Source organism: Chelonia mydas, chromosome 2, assembly GCF_015237465.2.
Source record: "Chelonia mydas isolate rCheMyd1 chromosome 2, rCheMyd1.pri.v2, whole genome shotgun sequence".
In the NCBI taxonomy this organism is placed as follows: domain Eukaryota; kingdom Metazoa; phylum Chordata; order Testudines; family Cheloniidae; genus Chelonia; species Chelonia mydas.
Window position 1 is genome coordinate 147132581 of NC_057850.1, and position 18100 is coordinate 147150680.

General features: G+C 40.7%; 1 protein-coding gene across 3 annotated transcripts in view; it reads left to right on the plus strand.

Annotated features, from left to right (window-relative positions):
* The window catches only part of GABBR2 (gamma-aminobutyric acid type B receptor subunit 2), an 832666-nt gene that overhangs the window by 5376 nt on the left and 809190 nt on the right, over positions 1 to 18100 (plus strand). Inside the window, exon 1 of one of the 3 annotated variants that reach the window (XM_043540307.1) lies at positions 13921 to 14359. The exons of the other annotated variants lie outside the window; for them this stretch is intronic. Coding sequence (XP_043396242.1) covers positions 14114 to 14359 — 246 coding nt within the window. The 5' untranslated portion in view covers positions 13921 to 14113. Of the gene's footprint in view, positions 1 to 13920; positions 14360 to 18100 lie in introns of those variants that run through there. 3 annotated transcript variants of the gene reach the window in all.

Genomic DNA, 18100 nt, shown 5'->3' on the forward strand with positions numbered 1-18100 from the left:
CATGTGTTTAACTTTATGCACATGAGTACTACTACAACTGCTCAAGTGAATAACATTAAGTACAAGTGTAAGTGTTTGTAGGATTGAGGATTAAGTCAGTGACCAAACTCTCATTGAGTTTTCAATACACTTTGAATAACACCCTTCTTGACCATGCTAGATTTTGTTGTTTATGTTGTTTTAGAAATGTAGGGCCAAGTAAAGTGAGCTACTGAGTCACAGATGGGAGTCAGATGGGAGTCAGGCACCCAACTTCCACTGATTTTTCAATGGGAGTTTGGTGCCTACCTGCCCTTTGTGCTTTTGAACATAGGCCCTTAATGAGGAATATACTTTCTGTCTTTTGGAACCCCAGTACACAAAATGGCACAGACAGACTGCAAGTTTATGAAGCCTTAACACCTATAGCCAAGAATAATGGAAGTACAAGTCAGAATTCAATCATCTTGTCTTTGTGAAGATCAAAATTACTTAAAACAGGATTTGGAGCCAAGAAGGTGGGGGATTGTTTCAGAACTAGGGGGGATTATTATCAGAAAGAGGGAACAATAACATTGTACAGAGGTCTGAGATAATTTCATTTTCTTCAGATACTACACTTAATCTACCAGTACTTTGTAGAACTTCTGATGTAACTCACCCTGTTATGATAGTGTTCTTTAACACGAATTGAATCACCAATCAAAGATTTGGAAAACAGCTCTTGGCACAGCAGGCAGATCATTGCAACACAGAAAGGAGAATGTCTCATGCTGTTGGTCCAAGAGTATCTAAGAGAATAGCTGAATTTCTAAGAATATAATGCATTTTCCCTCTCTTATTCTGTAACTAAGCAGAGAGTACCTTATCTAAACTATTTTATGAACAATTAAAATCTAGATAATTTCTGCAAATATCTTTCTGTTTTATTAAAATTTTCATTCTATTTTCAATACATTGTTTAATTTTAAGAAGCCTATATCAGTCATAGATTGGTTTTGGTAACTTCTCACAGGCCAGTCCAAAAAGAGCAAATCCTTTTAACCTCAAAAGAGAGGTAGTTAAAAAGGAAAAGGTGTCTGGATCCTTATCTCCATTCAGGAGTCTCAATCAAAAGGGGACAGACAAAAGTGTTCTCTCCCATCATGTTTCATAAAGGGCTGCAGTCAGGAGAATACAAGGGAGAAGCCTAAGGACAAGAAAGGAGATGTGAGCTGAAGGTGAAATTGACAAGCATTTTTTCTATGTCCTCATATTAGCATAGATTACACTCAGCACTAAAGATGGGGTGTTATTGGGTACACATCACACCTAGGAGAGCACAACCATTACTTTGTAATTGTTAAATAGCAGTTTACACTTTCTGATATAGGTATTTACTGCAGAGTCCTATATATTAAACTACAGTTACACTTAAGTTGCAATGTGCATGAATAATTGTGAATAGCAGTGTTATTTTGGCAATAATTAGAGCACATTTTTGGCGCTTAGCGGTAATAATAAATATACTTTGATTTTGAAAAGTAGTCTGTGGCCTATTCGGCTATCTTTTGATGTCACTCCAATAGAGACATAATGCTAAGGCTTCTCCTAGCTACCACACTACCTCTGGGATGTCTCTCTCTGTCTTTCTCCCTCAGGATTTTCCAAACATAAGATCACTTAATAGTTAATTGGCTGCTCTAATTTTCTACTTGCTTTTCCACTGGTGTTCAGGTGAGGGAGAGGAAAGGAGAGAGATGGGCAGCACTCCTTATTTAGGTATAAATCCCTGACTTACAGAAGGTGCATCCCTAAGTTTCTCTGCCAACATGCACACAGACAGCATAACATTCTCTGGCACATGCCTGTTAGATTTCATATGAGCCTCAGAGCTCATCATTCAATGTAAGGTGACATCGCAGGCTTGTGCAGAGAACTCTGCTTCAAACTGTAAATTGACTTCTTTTGTAGTATAAAGTTATTCTATCTTATGAATACATCAAGAAAGGAGCTTCAAATAATGATGAAGGGGGGAGGAATTGCTATTTCTGGGCTTGATAAACAAAAGCAGAATTCCTCCATGTGTGAACAAAAAAATGGGGTGAAATCCTGCGGATAACAGAATATTCGCTATAAAAAGGGTAGGGTGGGGAGCTGCAATGGAAATATTTTATTAAATCTCCTAGGGCTTGTCTGCCTGCAGAAGTTGCACTGATACAACTTAAATTGATTTAAATGAATAGACACAAACAGCATCACATTTCAAGACTTGTAACCACACAGCACCACCAATGATTTCAGCATGATGGAGAGTTTGGGAAGGTATTCCAGAGTCCTGTGCATTACTTCCAAGATCACTGCATTGTGGCCAATTTTTAGGGCATATTATGGAATTTCTATTGGCATTTGAGGGAATTCTGAGAGCATCCATCATTTGTTGGAATTCAGTTGGTGCCAATGCAATTCTGAACTGCAGAACTCCTCTTTATTACTATGGAGAAGCTGCAGCACTGTTTCTGAAGTGCTGACTAGAGGAATCTGCAGGTGGAGGGAGTTGCCAGAGGAGAACCCATCCTTTGATGCCACTCAGCCATTCCTGTTGAATTTATTCGTGGAGCAGCTGCACTCAGCAGAGTGGCATGTTTGGGGCCACCCAATAAGCACTTCATTATGGGACTGGATCTTTGTGACACCTGGAATGACCAGCAGTGGCTTCCGAACTTCAGAATGTGGAAGACCACATTCCTGGAGCTGTGTGTCAAGCTTACCTTAACCCGGCAGTGCCAGAACAACAGAATGAGAGGGCAAAATCTGAATTTTTTGAGTTTTTGGAATTTACTGCTACGTGCAATTAATACCTTTCATGTACTAAGAGTACTTGTGGCACCCTAGAGACTAACAAAGTACTCCTTTTCTTTTTGCAGGCTGCTATTCTGAAACCTTTCATGTACTAGTAATCCTACAAAATAGTAAAATATTCTGAAAATCTAAGAAGCCAGATATGCTGTGGGCCTGATTCTTGGACCCAGCAAAGCTGCACATAACTTGAGGTGAGATTGATGTTTGCATCACCTTTGCGGTTCCTCAGTTCTGGGTCTGGCAGAGCACTAGATTGGCTCCTGGAGTAAGTTAGAGCAGCCTCAGGGTTGCTCTTATTTATGCCCCTCTGCCTGTGTCCCAAAGGGCTCTTCTGGCAATCTGGGATGTCTGGAATATAGCTTCAGTCATATTTCTGTGCTCCTTGCCATTTCCCCTATGATGTCTGCAAGGGGGATGTTACAGAGCCTCTTTGCCACCCAGAGACTCCTTCCATGCAAAGGGAATTTCCAGTTGGTAAGATCTGCTGGGTTTGCAACCCCTTTGCACCACTAGAGTAATGCAAAGGGACCACAGTGGAATGCAGAATTGGGCCCTGTGGGAGACTTGGCCTCCACCTTCAAGTGATGTAATAAGCGCCAATCCACAATCCCAAATCTGGGGTTGATAGGGAGGGGCTTCGGACATATGAATATCTGTCATTTTGACTTTAAGATATTAGTTTTGGGTTGTTTTTAAGCTTTCCCATCTGTCAGGTTTGATTACTATTTGGTAAAGAACTATTACCAAATGCTAGAAATGGAATCTAACAAAATTTGAAGGTAATGTCCTCTCCCCCAGCCAAATGTAATTTTTACAAAAATCTTGTGATGTCAGGGTTAGATCACATAGACTGTTAAAATTGTTGTCGGGCTGGTACTAGAAATTTTAGATTCTTCTGCAAAGACTCTGTACCATTCCTAACTTATTAATAGATTTTAAGGTCAGAAGGTATTATTATGATTATCTAATCAGATCTCGTGCACAACACAGGACATACATTTAACTCAGAGATTCCTGCACCTAGCCCTAAGTGTGAACTATACCAGCGGTTCTCAAACTTTAGCAACCCGAGAACCCCCATTTTGATTTAAAACTTTTTGCGGTTCCCCAAGCTGGCTTCCAATTTTCCCCAGGGGTGTCCTGCCCCCACTCCACCCCTTCCCTCAAGGCCCCACCCCACCTCTTTCCACCTGCACTTCTCTCCTGCCCCTCCTCTTCCTCGCCTCTTTCTGCCCCCTCCCCCAAGCGCGCCCCGTCCCCGCTCCTCCTCCTCCCTCCCAGCGCCTCCTGCCTGCTGCTGAACAGCTGTTCTGCAACATGCAGGAAGCACTGGGAGGGAGGGGGAGGAGTTGATCAGAGGGGCCGGCGGCCCCAGACATGACTCGCGGACCCCCTGGAGTACCCTCGTGGATCCCCAAGGAACCTCGGACCCCAGTTGGAGAACTGCTGAACAAGACCACTGATTAATTATCACCACTGTTAAGAATTTGTATTTTATTTCCATTTTGAACTTCGCTGGCTTTAGCTTCTAGCCACTGGATCTTATAGTGACTTTATGTGGTAGATCAATGTTTGTCAACTTTTCCATACTGAGATCTCCCTAGAACTCCCTCCCATCTAGCTGGGATGTAGTTACCTCATTCCACCCAAGTATCATGTTACATCTTTTAGACACAGCGTCAAATTGAAAGCTCATGTTAACCCAGTTATCTACCGTGATACCCCAACTCCTTTTCAGAATCTCTGCTTTCCAGAAGACAGTCCCTCCATCATGTAAATCTGGCCTCCATTCTTTGGGACACCGCGTGGGGCTACCCTGAGAACTCCCCATCCCCTGTGTGGGGCTGGTCCAAGCCACTTGCCGTAGCCCGGCCCCCCACTCCCCGTGCAGGGCTGATGTCGCTTCTCACCTGAGCCCTGCCTGCCCCCCACTTGAGCCCTGCCTCCCCACCGCACAGGGCTGGCGTTGCCGCTCACCCCCCATCCACATTCCGCCGCACACCACCTTTTTTTTGGACAGAAGTGGGCATTTGTCCCATTTGCTCTTGCCAACTGATCAAGTTGGGAAGAGCAAACAGGACAAATGCCCACTTTTGCCAAAAAAGTTGAGATGGCCAGGACAGGGCTTAAAAAAGGGACTGTCTCGGTCAAAACAGGAGTATGGTCACCCTACCTTGCATTTGGCTGTATTAAAACATATTGTTGATTGTGCTGAGTTGACAAGCAATCCATATCACTCTGTATTAGTGAGCTATATACATGTCCTTATTTACCACTTCACCAATCTTTGCATCATCTGTCACTTTTATCAACAACAATTTTGTATTTTCTTAAAGATTATTGATAAAAATATTGAATAGTGTTGGGCCAAGAACCAGGACCGCACTAGAAACACCCCCACGCATTGTAGAGTCACCATTAACATTTCCAATATATCAATTAGCTACTTTTAATCAATTTAAAGTGTGCCATATTGATCTTGAATAGTGCCAGTTTTTCAGTCAGAATGCCATGTAGTACTAGATAGAATGTTTTACAAAAGCCCAAGTATATTATATCAGCACATTTATCCAGACTTGTGATATCAGGTTCACTTGAGAAGACTTATTTTTCATGAAACCATGTGGATTGTTGTTAATTAATAGACTCGCTGCTTGCGGCAGTCCCCTGCATTTTTACCAGGTTGGCTAAAGCACCAGACACTGTGAGCCTAATTCATCATTGCCCTGCAGCACCTTTTTAATATCATAGCTTTACTTATCATACCATTTCCCTCACAAAATGGTATCCCTCCAGTATCTTTAGCCAGGGGATATTGGTCTGACTCTTTTCTGTTTTCTCCCAAATCATTTCCCATTATAGTTCCTGTGTTGGTTACACCAGGCAGGTTCCAGTTTCCTCTACAGTTTCACTGATCTACAAAATTCCTGTAAAGGAATGTATACACAATAAGCCTCTTTGAAACCAGGTTGCATCCTTCTCCCTCAGGGAAATGTAGTAAAAGGCTGCTTTTGGGATGTTAATTAACTTCCTTTCCACTGTTTACTGTACCTGCCCTAGCAGACAATTTAGTGTTTGCCTAATAAAGAGCTAATACTCAGTAGATATTTTTCTTTACAATTTCAACTCTATATGAAATGTGACTCTTTGACAGATTAAAACTCAAGTTACACAACATGGAAGTAATTTGTATATTTTTCAAACATTATCAGTTTCAGGTATATTTACTCACATGTACTTTCAATGTTATCAGTGGAAAATGTATTAAATAAACACAATAATATTACTACTCTGCACTCGTATATGGCCTTCCTCATAGGATCATACAATGCTTTAGAAACACTAATGATTTCAGTCTCACAAGAGCTCTGTGAGTCTGGGGAAGTGTGGGTATCGTTACTTACAGAAGGCAGAGGGCCCAACTCTCTTTCTTTCTCTTCCCCATCCAGAGAATTTTAAATGAGAATCAATTGCATGGTCCAGAGGCAGGGGAGGGAGGGCCAAGGCTGACCCACAGAGGATAAGTACTTACCCCAAATCACACAGCAAGTCAATAGCACATCCAGGGATAATACTCAAACTGCCTGACTCCCAGTCCTGCGCTTTAACAACCACTATCATACATTTCTTCTCCACCACTTAGATGCTGCATTTTACTGCTTTACCAACAGAAATACCAGTAGAAATCAGGGAGTTAGCAAGAGACAGAAAGGACCTATGGAATGTAGCAAAAAAAAGCAGGATAGCGACTGATACAGGTCCAAACATCTAGTTTAGTCACTTCAGTCTGACTTGTTACATGATTTAGGGTTTGTGTACATGGGGAAATTGACCAGAATAGCTATTGCAGAATGAACTATTCCACAATAGCTATTCTAGAAAAGCTGCCATGTGGACATTGTTATTCTGCCTTTTTCTGATTTAGTTTATTCCACTTTGGAAGTCTCTTATAATAAACCAGAAAAAGAGGGAGTTATTCCAGAATGGCTATTGCACTTTGCATTCACACTCTACTGTGCCTTATTCCAGAGAATCTTTCTTGTGTAGACAATTCCTTAGGCTGCTAAATAAATGGTCAGATTTTCAAAAGTGCTAAGTAATATACAGCTCCTCTTGACATCAGTGGGAGCTGCTGGGTAATCAACATTTGTAAAAGTCAGTAAAGTTATTTAGGAGCAAGATGGCACTATGAGCAGGAGACAGAAATGCAATTTATAATTAAGAACAAATGCATTCACAGTTTCTTACCTTAAATTTTTAAATTGCTTGACTTAACTAAATCAGTATAGTATCTTTCTAAATCAAAGTCCTTCAAATAAAAAGTCCTTTGAAACTATTGCACATTATTTTACTTTAACAAGATACTAGATGCAGGGATCTTTATAGATCCGGCATACTTTAATTTCATAATTAACATATATGTTTTAGGCATAGTATTATTAGGTAATTATTTCCATAGCCTATGCTGATAGAAGTGACTTTTATGACTGTAGCAAAAATATTGTTTTGTAAGAGTCTTATGTCCCTAGAGCCTTATTACTCAGTATACAAACCATAGGCCACTGGTGACTTGCAGTCATGTTTTCTGCAGCTTTCACTTTGATCCTGCTCTACTCCACTGATTGCATCCTAGAGATGAAAAAGTCTATGGCCAATCATTCATAGATTTTAGAACCAGAAGGGGCATCGAGTTTGACCTTCTGCGTAACACAGGATAAATGAAATAGATTGAGTTTCCTTAGTATCTCATTCTATGGCAGGTTTTCCAGACCTTTCCAGATCATTCTTATAGATCTTTTTGGAAGCCTTTCTAGTTTGTCAACATCCTTTTCAAAGTGTGGATACCAGAACTGGATACACTATGTTAGTAATGGTCTCACTAATGCCATTTACAATGGTAATATCACCTTTCTACTTCAATCCTGTTGCTCAGCAGGGAGGAGATGAGATAGACCCTTGTGCCACCTGTTAGGAGGCAACAGAAGCTGTGTGTGCAGCAAAAACAGATTCTTCTGCTTTCTTCAGATGAAGCTCTCTTACTATAAGCAGGCCAAATTGCTCTGGGTAGTAGTGTGGAAAGTAAATCCTTTGAGGAGCATTGCACCAGCTGTCAGCTGCTTCTCAGTTGAACAGCTGGCTCCTGAAAAGCTGAGGCACACACAGAACAGAGCTGTGCAGGAGTGGCTTAATCTTGGTAGTGTCTCCTCTCCTGTCATGGGAGGAAGATGTATCTTGGTGTGACAATCGGAGTTATCATCAAAAATAAATCATATTAGAGTCAAATAGATAATAAGGGCTTCAAAGAACCTGTGAGTATGCCATACCCTGATTAAAATAAGCAATTAAACATGGAACTCAGAGATACAAAGGGGGTGAATGATAATCAGAGCAGAGTGAATAACTGATTTTTCGGTTTAGTGGCCAAACCGGAAAAACAAATAATTTCAGATCAACCCAAATGAACACTCTTTTGTTTTTTCTCACTGAAAGAAACAAAACATTGTTTCAGTTTGAAAGACTCATTTAATTTGATCCAAAATGGAATGTTTCATTTTGGTTTTGTGTGGGGTTTTTTTAACCTTTTTTGGGTATTTTTATTTTGGTTAAATCTAGCTAAATTACTAAATGAAATGTCTTGTGGAAGTGAAAAGTCCAAATGTTTTATTTAGAAAAATATTGAAACATTTTGACTTTTTTGGATTTTTCCCCCCATTTTTTCAGATGAAACTTTTTGCTGACTTTGACCCAAATTCCCAAACAATTTCAATTGATCGAAAACTGCAATTTTTGGCAAATAAATTATTTTCCAAAACATTTCTCCCAGTTTTAATGATAATCTGCTTTGAAAAAAGCCAGTGCATCCGTGTGGGATAGGAACATGCCTCTAAATGTTAATGGACTGTCCTCAAGAGGGGAGAAACTATTGTGTGGGAGGCATGAAATGACACATAGCTGCAGTTTAAGTATATAGTCAAACTTTAACATGAGCTAATAACTTCTAAACTGGACCGTGTCTCAGAAATACAGATGAAGGAGTCCGGAACTCAATTTAAAATGCTATAAATACAAGGGAACAATAAACGTATCTCCCTTTGCCTTTGGAATGCACCAAACAACAACAAATGACCAAAAAAACCTCCCCAAAACCCCTCACAGAAGGTCTTTCTGTAAGTGCTTTATCCATCCCTTTTCTGAAAATGATCCTGTTCTGAGACTGAAGTAGGAAAAGAGGAATACATGTGTGCACGTGACATCACACACAAGAAATGCTAACAGTGACTAACATGGTCGTCCATTCTTCCTTAAGGCTGGAAATTAGCTTCAACAACAATTTATTGATTATCACTAAAGAACAATAAGTAAATTGTTTGCTCAAAACAGCTAAAAAATTTGAGGAATATTGGTTCAAAACTGAATAGCCTAATTGGTCTTTAGTTTAAATTTCTTTGAAAATTAGCACAATTCAAAAAATTAACAAATTTAACTTTAAAATTTGAGAAGTAGATTTAGGAAGCACATACAGTGAATCATTTGTTGGATTTGGATTTGAGAGTTGCTCATGACTGTGGAAAAAAATTCTGTGTGTATAGCAAATTCAGTTGAGAAAATTCTCTTGAGAGATGTGACTAAGGTGAAACATATGCTTTACAGGTGTTTTATGTAGTATGAGCAAATTTCCCTTCTCCTGATGGGCAAATCTGTGTGTTCAACTACATGAATGGCACCTATGGCTAGTTAATTCAGCAAAGTGAAAAGTTGTGGACATCTGTTTTGATATACAGATAATAGGATTAATTTTAGCAGGAAAAATCTTTGAAGATCTGAAACAGGAAAGTAAATTCTGGTTAGGTGGCTAACTCTTCCTGGCAGGAAACAGATTTTATGGAAGTTGACAACTATGTCAAAATAAAACCAGTATAACCAGTCAATTCTGGAAAAGAAAAATAATTTAAGTTAAATTATGGCCAGAAAGGTGGCTATGTGACCATGATACCTCTGAATCCCCATATTTTCCCCCACTGCATATTCAGTCATATATACTTACTTTAATGAAAACAGAAATGTTACTACCTTTTATTCCTTTTAGCAACTGCAGAGATTAATTCTTTTCTGACTAATGCATTATCAACAGAATGTTAACTAAGATCCAACTGTAGAATCTTCATTCATGGTGATGATGAATGAGATGGAAAGAACATAGTTTGCAGGGCTGGGGTTGGGGGGAATACACCATCACCTTTTTCTTGCAAAATGATCAAATGTGATGTAGAGTAATGGAGAGACAGTAAATATGGGAATTCCATGATTCTATTTTTATAGGCACTTATCAGAGCAGAACTTCTCTTTAAGAAAAAAGGGGCAAGTGAAGGTGACCTCCCAGAGTGTTTATTGGATTTGTTTCAATACAGTGCTACTTGGTGGAAGTCTCAGTTACACTTGCTGAAACAGTTTTCAGTACCAGAACCCACTGCTGAAAACCATTTTCTGAAAAGGATTTCTGAGTGTTGATATATTTTTTAATGAAGAGCAACAAAGATTTGAAAAAAATAATTGTAAAGAATCATGATTTGTTCTCCCAGTTCAACAAAGCTATAGATTGTAATACACAGGTACAACACAAGATTGACACTGGGCAATTTTAATCTATTAAACAGACACGTCACCTGCTACAAATTTCAAGTGTTATGTGCTGAAGTCAAAACAGCAGCACTTCTCTTTAAGCCCTAAATGTTTGGGAACAAGGTGCCTCCATGTCATTGTATATTTCTTTCTTAAACAGAACGTGTTTATTAAAGCAAACAACTAAGCCCACAGGCACAGACTTCCACACAGCTCAAATTCCAGCATTATCTTCCTTGTTTACCAGGCATCATACCACATCACTAGGACAAGAGTGTGAGTTTAGGTATAGCCCTGAGCAAGTTGTGGTGCATACAGTGCACCAAATGAGAAGTAGCCCTGAGAGGCATTGTGAGTCAGATACACAGATGAGTCACAATTTCTCTGTTGCTTTCCCCTTACTTATGGGGGTAGTAGTTTTTACTACTGGCTTATGCCGGTAGTAAATTGCTACCTATTTCACATTGTTGCAGTTATTCTGGTCAGCCAGTAGCTTCGTTTACTCCAAAATACTTGGACCTAAGATCTGAGTAGTCTATGTACAGATGGATGTGTGTGTGTGTGTGTTCTTACTCATTCTTACTTTCTTGCACAGGAGCATAATATGAGTTGCAATGTAGCCGTTCGAATGCTACTGTGGCACTGCAGGAATATTCAGTTTTCTGCAAAATTTAGTGCTAATGAGCTGGTTCTTCTGAAATCAGGTCTGATATGTTGCAGAAAACAAGAGGTCATACTGGTGAATCATTTTGTCCCTCTTTCTGCCAATAGTGGTGTAGTAGGAAGAGAGCCTGAGACATAAGCCCTTGTATCAGAGGCCTGATATAGGTTTAAGAGCTGGAAAATACTGATTGCATCATTATATCTGTTCCCCTGCTAATGCAGAATTGATCTATCCTTGCATACTCTGTAGTGTTCTGACCAGATAATGTTCTAAATTACTCAGTGAGGGGGTTCCAATAATTTTGTGCTGGATTTGGGCCTAGCTCTATGCAGTCTGGCAAGGACATAAACAGGAGTAAATCCCTTCTTCTCCCTGCCCTGCATGCTCCGCAATACTGCCTCACTGCATCAGGGCTGTAGACAAGCCTGGTGGGGAAGAGCGGGGGCTGAGCACTCAGCATTCTCCATTCACCCTGTGCTTGAGCCTGGGGGAGGGGAGAGAGGAATAAAATATAGGTGGGCTCTGCTCTTCCCAGCACAGGTCAGGACTAGGGCTGCCAACTTTCTACTCGCAACTTTCTACTCTGAGGCCCCACCCCTGCTCACTTCATCCACACCCTCCCCCCCCCCATTGCTTGCTCTTTCCACCCTCACTCACTCGCTTATTTTCACCAGGCTGGCTCAGGGGGCTGGGGTGTGGGAGGGGGTGAGGGCTCCGGCTGGAGGTGCGGGCTCTGGAGTGGGGCCAGGGATGAGGGATGTGGGGTGCAGGAGGAGGCTCTGGGCTGGGGGCTGAGGGGTTTGGAGTGCTGGAGGGGGCTCTAGGCTGGGGCAGAGGGTTGTAGTGTTGGGGGAGTGTGAGGGCTCCGGCTGGGGGTGTGGGCTCCAGGGTGGGGATGGGATGAGGGGTTTGGGGTATAGGAGGGTGCTCTGGGCTGGGATTGAGAGGTTCAGAGGATGGGAAGGGGATCAGGGCTAGGGCAGGGGGTTGGGGCACGGGGCGGGCGCTCAGGGGTGCAGGCTCCAGGCGGCGCTTACCTCAAAAAGCTCCCAGAAGCAGCCAGCATGTCCCCCCTTCAGCTCCTACAGGGAGGAGCGGCCAGGCAGCTCTGCGCACTGCCCTGTCTGCAGGCACCACGCCCACAAGGGGTGGTGCTTGGGGCGAGGGCAGCACGCGGAGCCTCCTTGCTGCCCCTACATGTAGGAGGCGGAGCGGGGACGTGCTGGCTGCTTCCTGGGAGCCATGTGGTGCAGAGGCTAGCAGGGAGCCTGCCAGTCCCACTGCATGGCGCCACCAACCAGATAGTCAATGGTCCTGTCAGCTGTACTGATCAGAGCTGCCACGATCCCTTTTCGACTGGGTGTTCCTGTCGAAAACCAGACACTAACAAGGACAAGAGAGTTGGTACAAGGGTCAGTATGAAGTAACTGGCTACTGGTCAGCTCCAGCAGTAGACTGAAACACAGTTCCTTCCCTGGGCTCCTCCTGGGTCAGTGCAGCTATGCCTTACCCCTTTACTCAGGGATAGCTGTTAAAATGCTATCTAGCCCTTTATCACTTCGAGCTGAGATATTTAGAAGTTTTAACATAATTTTATTTAAATCATATTCTGTACATTGGGTCATCCAATGTACAGAATGCAATTACCAAAAATTAGGAAGTTTACAATAAGAGATGGCTGGGAATTTTTTGATGAATGTTTTGTTTTTGGTTTTTTTTGGTCAGAAAATGCCAGTTCATTCAAACCAAAACTTTTTGTGGGAAAGGGTTGATTTAGAGAGATTTCTTGAAAAAAGTTTTGAAATTGTCAAAATGTTTTGTCTCAACATTTTCAAAATGAAAAATTCTGTTTTTCCATGCAAAATTACTTTTTGTTTAGAAATTGCATCTAATTATAGTAATTTTTTAGCAATTAAAAATGGTTGAAATCAAAATTAAATGTTTTTGAAGTTATCCAAATGAAACATTTTGATTGAGCCAACCTGAATTTTTAATTTTTTTTTATTTTTGGTTCATGCACATTTTCAAGATTTAGATTTTTTTGTCTCAACTTGGAATGGGATTTTTTTTTTGCAATCTCCAAAAAATTTTGCAGGATGGCAAAAGTCTTTTCCTCACAGATCTATTTATAATTATAGTGATTGCCCTGAAAATCTGCCAAGTTTTTCTTTAGATAAATAGGTATGATTACCTCAGGGTTTATAACTTCTTTATACTTATTATGGGTGTTCCTTAAGACTACTGCAAATACTGAGGTAAAATTAATTAGATATCTAAGATATTATCCAAAGCAATCATCACTATAGGAGAGAAGGTCAAAACTGCATTCCTTGTACGTGCAAAATTCCGATTGACTTTAATAGAAGTTTTGGGTGTGCAGGGAGAATAGAATTCGGTCCAAGGTGTGCAACTGTGATTGAGCTATTTTATTTCTTTCTGGAAGCATATAAGATATTATCAATGTACAACACTACATATTCTCTGTTTGGTTCATATAATGTAATTTGAAACAATGATTGACAGCTAAATAATACAAAATAAAACAAACTGAAGCAATATTGCATACGTGAGAGCATGAAGAGGCACTGAAAATAATATTTCAATATACTAGCATTTTGATCAACTAATAGAATATCAGATTTTAAAAGAATGACTATACTTATTTGTTTATAGATTTGTCAACTTTGGATGATTATTTCTGCTAAAGAAATGTCTGAAATGACACATGTTTAAAATTAGACTTGGCAGAGCAATTTGCCTAGAGATTATTCTTGCGAAATATTGATTCACAGCACTGCTGTGAGCAGGATTACTATCCAAATTGGAAAAGCCAGCCTTGGAGAGCTCTTTATCCTTTAATAACAATTAGCTCCTTTCTCAGAGGGACATAACTGACCAAGGCAAAAGAAAGCTGCAAAATGTCTGGCAGAGAGAGAAGCTGAGTCCTGTTCTTTCTAGGGATGAATGCTCCAAAAGGAGACAGGAAGACAGAGAGAGACACTATGAAAGATGGTTTTCTGGAGATGGAGGAGGGAGATTCTGGTAATTTACATGCTGCTAATAATCAGATGTTCTGAAGAACGGGATCGTACTCGCCTATCTATTCTTGAGCTTTTACCGGTCAGTTGCATAACAGGCCAGAGAAATCTAACAGCAGGAGTGTTACCTGCTATTCATTTAGCCTTGGAACATTTATACAGGCATTCATGGATTTTGAAGAACTATGAACTCCAGGTAACAGTAAAGGATACTCAGGTAAATGAAATGGATGTGGTAATGTTTACAGGCTTTTATGTTAAATAGTATGTGATCACACACTTTTAAGCTCTCCACTGCATTTTCAGTTGCCCATGTGTTGGGAATTCTCTCCTCATAGCAAGGCAGCTTCGGTCCTTGATAAATGTGTTTGTTGTGTTGTGTTTTGTTTTGATTTTCTTTTCTCCACTATCATTTGGCTCTCTGCCTGAGCTTGGCCTGTTGGATGGAGGCTTGAGGCTCTGCCTTTCCTCCCAGGAACTAGCAGCATTAGTGAGTTGGGGGAAGTCGTACATCCAGTGCTGCATTCGGTACTCTGGAGGCAACTTGGCGGCAGTACTTCTTCTATTTGCTATGGTACTTGGAGGGTGTTCCCTCCCCATATCAATCATTGAGCCTTGCTGAATAATTCTTTTTCTCTGGACTATCTGTGTATCTCTGTGCTTTTTTTTCCTGCTTCCTCTGGAGGTAGCTCCTCAGATCAACTCTCTGTTGCCTGTGTGTTACCATAGGGAAAGTCATTGTTAGAGAAGGAAGAAGAGGAGGATGTGCTGTGTGTCTGTCACAAGGGGAGGCAGTCAGTGCATGAGGCCTTGTTGGGTAAGGGCAGCTTGCTAGACCAAATGACCAGAGGTGGAGGGATGTACAAGAGCTGGAGGTTCTGAGGAGTTAGATGTAAAGACATTTGAAGAGACACTTGTAGTTGTAATACTTTAAAATTTTATTCATCCCAAATATTTGAATCTCCTCTCTCATTTGCAAGATCATGAAGGTGGCATGGGAGAAAGCCAACTAAGCAGACAAAAGTGAAATTAAAGCACTGATTTACATTGGAAGTTAAATATTACATTCCGATTCAAGAGAGAGCATTTTTAATCAAATGAAAGAAAGACTCTCTCACACTCTGTAGCCTGGTGGTTTAGGGCACTGTGGTGGGAGATCAGGTTCAAATCTCTGCTCTGCCTGATGCAGAGTAATATGGGATGAAAAACTCTGCTCCAAATCAGGGAAACAGGGACTTGAAATCGAATCGCCCACACCAGTGCCCTAGCCACACATATCCCTTTCCTGAATCAAAAAGCTCTACTTTCAATCTGAAAATGAACATTTTGACACAATTCCGTTTTTGCAAAAATGTTCAAAAGGTTTTGGTTTCATTCCAATGTAGCAGGAAACCAAATTTCTAATGTTGTTGCAAAACAGAATTGTCATCATCTGATCAGCTCTACCTAACTCTAAGACCCACGTTCTGTGGTGCTGTGTGGCCATTTTGCACCACCCTGCCAAATGATTCTAGCTCTACAGCTCGTGTAGCCAGCCTCAGGAGGATCAACATAAGAGTTCTCGTTATAGTGTGCATAGTAACACCCATTGTTTCATGTTCTCTGTGCATATAAAATCGTCCTACTGTATTTTCCACTGCATGCATCCAATGAAGTGGGCTGTAGCGCATGAAACCTTATGCTCAAATAAATTTGTTAGTCTCTAAGGTGCCACAAGTACTCCTGTTCTTTTTGCGGATACAGACTAACACGGCTGCTACTCTGAAACCTGTCAGTAGAAGAAAAATTCTTCATATTAGTCAAACCAGAACCTAGCAATGAAAGAGGTGCTGAAAAGTTTTGAAGTTAACACTAAGGCCCTGAGCCTGAAAATGACTGCATGGGGGTGAATTGCTGTGCCTATGTGGAACCCCCATTAAGTCAGTTTAGCACCAGTTCAACAGTGCAAGCAGTGCAACAGTCCACTAATATGCAATCACTTTCCAAATTGGGACATAACTGATTTAATATTTTCTAACCTACCAGTCATAGGCTGAAAATGTAATAGAAACATGTTAAAGTACATTTTTACCCCTCAATATATTGTTTATTTTCTGAGAAGTCTACCAAATATCAAATCAAACAAATATTTGCTTATTTATAGCTTTCCATATATAGATAGATAGATAGATAGATAGATAGATAGATAGATAGATAGATAGGCAGAGCATGTCATACCAGTAATGATCATAGTGTACTTGTGATGAAAGGTATTCTGTTATCCTTTGTCAAGGTTCCAAAAGATTATTACTGAAAGAATTTCTCATGTAACAGCAACTGTCTATTTGATTCACCAGCACTGTAGTGTAATTTTCAAGAGCTTAATTTAAAACTAACATGAGTCCTTATACTAGAAAATTGCCTTACATTTTGGCTATGTGTTAAATAGTAACAGAACTTTATCAATTCTGTACACAAAAATTCCCATTGCTAAAATTAAACAGGGCAAATTTATTTAACTGTGTTCTAGTTATTCATTTTCCTCAACCTTAACTGGAAATGAAATTGGCAGAATGTGACCTTGATAAACTAATATATTTTAGTATATTAGAGTAACAGGATGAGGATAGAATTTTTTAAGCTGGTGTCTGAATTAAGTATGTGAATTCAGTGCTGGTGACAGGCAATGGCATAAGAGCCCTGGTAAGTGAAGTCCTCTGTGTACCTGTAGGGCAGCAGGGAGGTAAGCTTTCCATACACACTGCCTCATCAGCAGGCTTCAACTCTAATCTGGAGGGGAGGAACTTCCTCTAGAATAACAGGCACAGTTCAGCCTCCATGATCATGGAAATTCTTGGCCTCTCTAATGAGTCTGCCAAAGTGTGGTCATGAGTTTGTGATGTGGGAGTGAAACGGAAAGCCACCAAACACTTCTCATATAGGGCAAACTTAATTGTCATTCCTTGTGTTTGCATTATGTTAGTCTCTAATTTCATGAATGCATGCTATTTTTTCCCACATGGATGGTCAGCAGGTTTTGAATTGGGTAACTCCAGATCCACAGCATAGACCTCTACTATTTGAGTGAAAGGAGCAACTGGTAACACAGTTAGGCTGCTGTTCTCTAGGTGAATTAATCTCTAGAGGAGGACATAAAACACAGTGAGTTATATAATTATTTGTGAGGCAGCAGCGGAGTGTGGGGCATCAGGATTTCTGGTTTCTATTCCTGTCTCTGTGAGTAGAGTATGGTCTAGTGGTTAGAGCAGTGGTTATCCACATGGTAGCGAGGCACATAGATTTGGTACAGTCTGAAAGACAGTATGATTGAGTGAATGAGAGTTGACTGTGTCATATTAGTGTTCTGGGCTCTGTTCCCAGCTCTGCCTGGAGAGACCTTGTGCAACCTGTCAGTTACTCAGCTACCTCTCTCCTGGGGTGGAGGTGTCAGACCTTGATCAGTCATTAGTACTGTGAGCTGCACAATTCACAGACTTCATCAGAAGAGGTGAGACCACAACCCATTATTTCTTGGTTCCCAGCCCAGCACATCTTTCTCTAGATCAAAGGGGTATTTTGGGGCAAAATGTCTCTTGAGATTTTAACTGAGAGGATGGCAGATGTAATCAGACTGTCAAACGTATAAGTGTCTCTGGAGGCTTTCTTCTACATTAGTAGCGTTTGCAGGTTCTCTCACAAACCTTCTCTGAAGCTTTCAGAGTTAGTTGGTAGATAGATTCTTACATGCCTGGCCCCAAATCATTATATTCTACTGGTGGAAGGGAGATATTATTTCGGCTCCTCAAGTTCTTACTTTGTTCTCATCTAGGCTTCCATGATGGGAGTTAAAAAACTATTATTCTTTGGACATAGACTGTGAACTCAATCACCTTGCGTCTTGTGTTATGCTTTGGTTAGCAGAGATATTGGCAGCAGACATTTATATGGTACAACTGGGAGGGTGGTTTAAACATACGGT